Source organism: Triticum urartu, chromosome 3 (genome assembly GCF_003073215.2).
Source record: "Triticum urartu cultivar G1812 chromosome 3, Tu2.1, whole genome shotgun sequence".
Classification (NCBI taxonomy): Eukaryota; Viridiplantae; Streptophyta; class Magnoliopsida; order Poales; family Poaceae; genus Triticum; species Triticum urartu.
The window spans coordinates 25,896,647-25,903,981 of NC_053024.1; the positions used below are offsets into that span (position 1 = coordinate 25,896,647).

At 41.6% G+C, this 7,335-nt stretch overlaps 1 protein-coding gene across 2 annotated transcripts; it reads left to right on the top strand.

Moving 5' to 3' along the window:
- The first annotated feature begins 345 nt into the window (after positions 1-345).
- LOC125542494 (AFG1-like ATPase) lies at positions 346-6,613 on the top strand. Of its 2 annotated transcripts, XM_048705547.1 has the most exons (14): positions 346-585; positions 917-1,056; positions 1,179-1,312; positions 1,593-1,738; positions 1,971-2,050; positions 2,220-2,477; positions 3,004-3,114; positions 3,695-3,817; positions 4,565-4,686; positions 4,761-4,830; positions 5,063-5,155; positions 5,266-5,393; positions 5,964-6,105; positions 6,333-6,613. In XM_048705547.1, exons 1-14 carry the CDS (start codon positions 450-452, stop codon positions 6,468-6,470), a joined length of 1,821 nt encoding a protein of 606 aa, XP_048561504.1. In that variant the 5' UTR covers positions 346-449; the 3' UTR covers positions 6,471-6,613. The 2 variants fall into 2 exon arrangements, with proteins under 2 accessions (XP_048561504.1, XP_048561505.1); XM_048705548.1 differs by lacking the exon at positions 346-585 and having other exon boundaries at positions 1,174-1,312.
- Positions 6,614-7,335: the final 722 nt, after the last annotated feature.

Consider the following 7,335-nt stretch of genomic DNA (forward strand, 5'->3'; position numbering starts at 1 on the left):
TGCTATTTGGCCTGTTGGGTGTTTTTGGCAACTTTTTACCTACTGGGCTGGTATCAAGCCTTATTTAAATAAAAAACAAAGTAAAATATAAAAGATAAACGTGCCATGCCATATGCCGGCCCGCGTGCCCAGCCTAGCAGCGCAAGCACGGCCCCTGGCGTGCCCAGCCTAGCAGCCCAAGCACGGCCCCTAGCTTGCCGCGTGCCGGGCACAGCCCATTTAGCATCTGTCATGCCATGCTGGCGTGCTAACGGGCTGGCCTAGCTGGCACGGCCCAGATGGCCAGCTGTGCTCGGTGGTAGGTAGGCCAGCGAAAAGCGCTCGAGCCCACGGCGTGCGGTGAGAAGAGCGGCCGCGTCACCCCGACATGGGCGCGGCGGGGTGTTAAGCCACCACCACCTCGCCGTCCGCCTCGCCCCACCACCGCCCTCCCCCTTCCTCCCCCGGCGATGCTGCTCCGGCTACGCGTCGGCGTCACCCGGCGATCCGCGGCCCTCCTCGCCGCCGTCCCCCGCGGCGACGCCCCCGCCGCGCTCCCCCTCCCCCGTCGCCTCCACGACGCCGCCGATCACCGCCCGAAACCAGGTACCGGCGCGATCTCTCCCTCTCTCATACGCATGTATCTAGAGTGGCTGCGCAGTCGCACGTTCGTAGTTCAATGCTCCGCCCCTCTGCCGATCACTCCATGGTTTTAATTCCACCGCCCCCACCGTTCGCCACCGGCCGAGTGATGCAGAAATTTCATCCGAGCCAATCTATACGTGCTTGTACTTTATGAAATCTCATGACAAGCTGATCATCCATATCCGCTCTCCGAGCTTCTGAATGCTGACGCCTGTAATTTTTTGAAATTTCATGACAGTTTACTCTCGATCTTTAATCTCTCATACTGTTCTGTTCTGTCCTGCACCTGAAGGGGGTCCTCTAACGCTCTACAGGGACCTGGTGAGCCAAGGGAAGCTCCGGCATGACGTGTACCAGGAAAATGTTGCCTCCGAGCTAGACAGCTTGCTCGGCAGGCTCGAGCGGTACGAGATGGAGATGGAGGATTACCATGTAAGTTGCCGACGGCTCTGTGTTCACCGGGTCCAAGTAGCAGCACTAGGCGCATATTTTTTTTGTTTATTCAGGGAGATTGTCTCGTGGCGTCTGAGTGAGTGCCTTTGCGTGAAGTGCAGACAAAGCTGTCTATGTGGGACAATACCAGGGAGAAAGAACGGCGGCGGCTTCTCCTCGAAGAAGCCGAGGATAAGCAGCACGATGGGGTGTGGATAGACGAGAAAAGGGGATTTCTCGATAAGTTAATTTCACGGTAACATTTGTTCTCCTGCCTCGGTTCATTTGCTGTAAAACCATCAAACTCTTGACATCAAGAGTTTTGTGTTTTAACTTTGCAGTGCCACTGTTCCTCTCCCAAATGATATAAATTTTGCCTACTCTGTAGAAACTTTTCTTGTTTACAATTAGAAATCTCTTGTACATATCCCAAGAAGAGTGTAACTAAGTAGTTCAGCGACCAATAAGTCTGTTTAACTGTTGTGTTGCGCCGCTTGGAAGTTGCTGTTTGACTTGTCTTTTGCCGATTAAACCAGGAAAAGAAGAGCTAATATAGAGCCTGGAGTTGGAAGATGGGTTTCATATTTGAACAGAGAGAGGAAACTAGATAATTTGGTTGGCCAGAAACCAGTTGCACCTGTTGCTCCAAAAGGATTATACCTTTACGGGAATGTTGGAAGTGGTAAGCTAATTAATCAATACATTGACCTGGCCTATCCTGAGAGTTAGTGGTTTGTAGTCAGGCTGTCTCCCATTCAGTAGTAACTAAATACTTCACTTGGGTCATTATGCTGTTCTTTTCAAAATAGTCATAAACTGCTTATGATGATAATATTTTTTTACCAAGATGATGATAATATGATCTAGCTATCTGCAATTATTATGCTAACTTTAGGGAGCAACTTGTAACACAGGCAAGACAATGTTGATGGACATGTTTTATGGGGCCACAGAAGGTGTCATCAAACACAGGAGGAGGTTTCACTTTCATGAGGTAAATTATGCAAAACTCATGTACGCGTGGCTTGGCAAGCTGACAAAACAGAGTGTGTGTGTGTGTGGCTTGGCAAGAGTTCTGTTAATTAACTTGTTGACTATCATATTTCAGTCAGGATCCTGTTGTCTAGCATTTGAATAAAATTGAATTACGCCTTTTCATGCAGGCTATGCTTGAAATACACGACCATATGCATGATGTGTGGAAGAGACGTGATGATGGCAAGTCTATGGAATCAAGTGCTTTCAGTTGGATATCAGGCCTCCCTTTCGATGCAAAAATCAAGGAATGGCTGATCGGGGAGGAAAAGTATAAACAAGATAAACATCAAAAACATATCCTGTTAGCTGTCGCTGACAAGTTCCTTGTCGATAGACAAGCAAATAAATGTGGTGCAAGCATTCTATGCTTTGACGAGATACAGGTACCTGTAATTAACACTTCTATGGTGTGCATTTCCAACTTATTGGAGGAAATTGCCATTTCTATATCACACTTGACATCATGCTTATCAGATTACTGCCGTAATCTATCCAATGCGATTACATCAAGTATAGTCTTGTAGGAAATTGTTCTGAAATTTATTTTCCCTATTCAGCTCATGCCTTCAATAGTTATTACCGTATACAGTACATAAAAGTGACAGTTAATATTATTGATAGTAAATTGGATTAGACACAGGTACGCACATGACTTAGCATAATTCTAACTTAACTTCTGAGTAAGATTCCATGAGGCTAATACAGCTGACAGACAATGTCAACCTTGTGCCTTAATGTGAGATATGCACTTAAAAAAAACTCTTATAAACACCTCGTGCAACTTCACTCTGTCTACCATGGTATGGTTGCTGTTACTAAGAAATATTTAGCTGTCACTGTAAAAGTGTAAATACAATAAACTCTGCAGCCTATAGTTTTGAAATGTACTAAGAAACTGCATCTGTGCAGACTATTGATGTATTCGCTATTGTTGCCCTGTCTGGTATTCTCAGCAGACTATTAAGCACTGGGACTGTGCTTGTTGCTACCAGCAATAAAGCACCAGAAGATCTGAATCAGGTACACCCTTTTGTGATTATTTCTCTTTTCTTTCTTTTTTAAATGTAATAAACACTTACATTTCACCAAAAGAAGATCGGAGTGAAAGGCATAACCACATTCTGACCTGCTGGGAATATTCATTTTGAACTACACTACCTAGAACTTTGTTCCCACAAACAGGAACGACTTCTCACAATTTTAACATACAATTTGAAAGAAGCTAAAGTGGTAAAACACCAGGTTGCTATCATGTTATGGATGAATAACAATGTGGAGAATGTGTAGGGGAGCTAAACTAGAGCTTATTGCTCTTTTTCCTAATCCTAGATACAGAAAATTCATTGGAAAAGGATAACATGGCTAATGGCTGTGGACTACTTATTTGCACCTGGGTTTCTTGTAGTTTAACTATTCAGAAGCACATCATCCATCTACAAGAGATGACAAGACACTTTCTGAAGCTTAGTTTTTTATCTTCTGGATTTTTTATATGACATAAGAATGACAGCATACATTATTACCTGAATGGATAATAGGTACCTTTGAGTTAACTCTGTACTTGTTTTGATCTTTTCACTCTTCTCCGTTGGTTTTGTAGGATGGGATGCAACGCGAAATCTTCCTTGAGTTATTATCTAAGCTAGACGAGACCTGCAATAAGATTCTTGTTGGAACTGAAACGGATTATCGCCGCCTTATTCCTACGGATGGCTCAACTCAGGTTGACTTGTAATGACATAGGGAATTTATGACACTTGGTCTTAGGACCGCATAAAACATCTGCGTTACATGTTCTGGAGATAAACATGGTGCTTACTAGATGATAGCAGTGTTAGCAGGTTGAAAATAAGTAGTTCCGTATGATATTGTGATCCACTGTGTACAGATGCTTAAACTGTCTAGAAATCAGTTACTGGACTGACAGGTTCAGGTGATTAAATCACATTATTTGAAGATTTAATTTAATTTAATTTGCAAAATCTTCCACTAGGCATTCTCTTGAAATCTTCTGCCTTGATCCACTGTAGTTAAATAGACTTAATCTCATTGTTGAAGTTTGATAGGGGTTTGTCGTGTAGTTATTCAGGGTAGTGCATAAACAAGAAAACATCAACTCCCTTTACTACCTTGAGGTTAATAAATTAACAGGGCCTGTAAAAATATATTCATCTTTGGTGACACTCACTAAAGTTGAAGTTATCAATTTGATTGTTAGGACAGAGATTCAAGCATCTACTTGTACATGTTAAATCAAATATACCTTTAAGTTACATTTTTTTTATCCCTATGATAACTCTAATATGAAACCTGTAGGGTGTATCCTTTTGTGAATACACTGCATGCTTACTCTCGCTTTGCTTGGAAATTTGATATTTATTCTGCCTGTATTTGTTACCTTATTGTTGGATGTCATATGCGTTATCTGGTATTTTTTCATGTAACAACTAATTTGCATATTTGTATGCAGATTCACTATTATTGGCCTACCAATCCTGACACAAGGAGTATGTTTGAGGCTATGTGGCATGACATAACTAACCAGACAGGAGGAAACATTACTGCAGTTACTATTCCTGTAATGTTTGGAAGGTGTGTCCTAAAAATCATCTCTATACCAATATATATAAGCCTGAACTGTATTAACTTTGATATTACATGAACAGGTCTATTGAGATTCCTCAAAGTTGTAGCGGTGTGGCAAGGTTTGACTTCGAGTATTTATGTGGACGCCCAGTAATATCCCACTCTTTGAATTTACATTTCTCGATAATCAAAATGTTATTCATGATCATGGCACTGTTGGCTTGAAGAAACTATATATGGAGTAGTATCTTTCTTCCTTTCAACTGTATGAATTTGGAACTGAATTCTAATTCTATGCAGGGAAAGATGTTTTGAATGAACCCAATAAGACTTGCTTTGGTTATATTATTTATTTACTTGTATTCCTTATTCCAATACTTAGGTCGGAGCTGCAGATTATATAGCAATAGCCAGGAACTACCATACAATTTTCATATCAGACCTTCCAGCTATGAGTATGAAGATCCGTGACAAGGTACTCCTTCATCTGTTGCTTTTTGTTATCCTCTGACTTTATCAAGTACTTAATAATTCTTTGATGCCAAATGAAGTGTTATGTTTTTTCTAATATTATTCCTCATTCAGGCAAGAAGATTCATCACCCTTATTGATGAGATGTACAATCATCACTGCCGCCTTATATGTTTAGCTACCTTACCCATTGACAATCTATTTCAAGGAACTGAGGAAGGGCCTCTTTTTGATTTAGAGAGGTAACATTTGCATTTATACTCGTGACCCTCTTAACTCATTGGTGAACTGCAGAGCGCTTACCTGATCATGTAAAGTATTGATGATTTTCAGAGAACATCTACATTTATACTTGGATAGTTGGATGCATGATCCTCTAACCACATTAGTGAACTGCAGTTAAATTTTTCTCGTCCTGTGAAATTGTAATTGTGCATATTTCAATGCGACACATGCAGGTTGTACTTTTATATTCAGTGGTAATATGATAGCTACCATGTAGGTCTTCTGAAATCTTCATCTTTGCAGGGTCAAACTTTTGAATGTGGTACTTAATAATCTTGGGCATTGCTACTTGCGGCATCATCTTGTACGAAACAACAGAAATAATAACAATCCTGTATTCTGAATAAAAATTTAGTCAGGGGCTACCGATTTCCAAAAAAAAAAAAATTCCTGAATAAAAATGTCTTGGCTTGAGCTTTGTTGTAAATTATGTTTTTATCCATCCGTAATATTTTTTAATGCAAAGCATTTGAATCTAAAGAATCGAGAACAGGAATTTATTACTAACATGAGAGGTTATTATGCAGTTTCCAGTTTGAAACTGAAGCCGAAGGGTCAAAGTTAAGGAGGGATGTTTCCGCAGAAGGCAATGTTGGTGCAGGGCCCTCTACTAGAGGTCTGGTGTCAATGCTGTCTGGTCAAGAAGAGATGTTCGCGTTCCGAAGGGCGGTAAGTAACTAATATAGCACCTCTTGTACATACTATTTGTTGCTCGCTCGAGACCATTCATTCTGCTAAATTCTGGGTTTTACTTTCTTATAATGTTAAACTTCCATCACATGGAAAATTAAAAAAAAACTTCCATCACATGTAATGATTTCGAATCACCGACATTACTGTCTGGGCCTGTATGATGTATCTGGTTTTAACTGTCCGCCCACATTGTTGTTTGGCAGATATCCCGGCTCATAGAAATGCAGACCCCGCTGTATCTCGAGCGCGTCAAGCATGTCCATTCTTCCGCCCTTCAACAACAGCAGGGCACCCCTGTTCTCACAAAACAGAGCACTGTATCTCAGTCTGCTCCCTTGTAGACTGGTAGTACCATTCTATTCATTCTTGGAAAATAATCTTGCAACTGTGAGCAATGAGGTTGGAGAGGCCAAGCTCGACATTGTTGGAAACTGTATCAAGTATATGTAACACAGGTGATGTCAGTAAGACTCACCGTTGCTTCTGTGCTGTGCATCTGCACAGATTTACTTTGCTTTGCTTCTAAGTTATATAGATCCTAGGAGACATGATTATGGTGTTGTTTGGTGTGCTTTAACATCTAGTATAAAAAGAACGCTACTCTTCAGTTGGAGAGAAGAAAATCAGAATCAAAATCTAAACAGGCCCACTGCATATAGCCTGATTCAGTCCTCCCCGTCCTAGAAGCAGAAGGCATGTGGCTGTTCTAACTGCAGAAGAACAGATGCATACATACATATTTATGTGGGAAAATATCGTATGGAAACCAACATTTGGTCAAAACCACACAAAAATGATGTTTTGAAGTTTCAAAAAAAAATTGGGGAGGTTAAGAGAGTGATGTTCTATTCTCATGCGAAATTTCAAGTTCAAGCGCATCACGAGATATGAGCTATAAGGAGATCGACCACTGTGCAGAGCATGACACAGTTGCTGTTCGTTTGATCTTCAGCATCTGAGACCCCGGTCATGTGAGCCGCTGTTACAGTGCAAACCTGGCTCAGATAAGGATACATTCTTTCCTCTCTCCTAAGGCCACTTGGAAAAGCCTTCCTCCCCTCGATTTCTACCGGCGAGTCCGTGGATTCGCCTCCCTTGTGTCTGTCACTCTAGCGGCCGGTGGCGGGGAGGAGAATCCTGGTGTCTCGGCTTTGCTAGTAGATTGGTTGGGTTTTAGTCTCGCAGGTAGACATAAATACATGGTTA

What these genes read in the sequence shown, in the direction of transcription:
- LOC125542494 (XM_048705547.1), top strand. Translation starts at nt 450, where the DNA reads ATGCTGCTCCGGCTACGCGTCGGCGTCACCCGGCGATCCGCGGCCCTC. An exon ending in TATGCTTTGACGAGATACAG is followed by an intron (nt 2,478 to 3,003) that starts GTACCTGTAATT and finishes GCATCTGTGCAG; the next exon opens with ACTATTGATGTATTCGCTAT. An exon ending in AGTATTTATGTGGACGCCCA is followed by an intron (nt 4,831 to 5,062) that starts GTAATATCCCAC and finishes TCCAATACTTAG; the next exon opens with GTCGGAGCTGCAGATTATAT.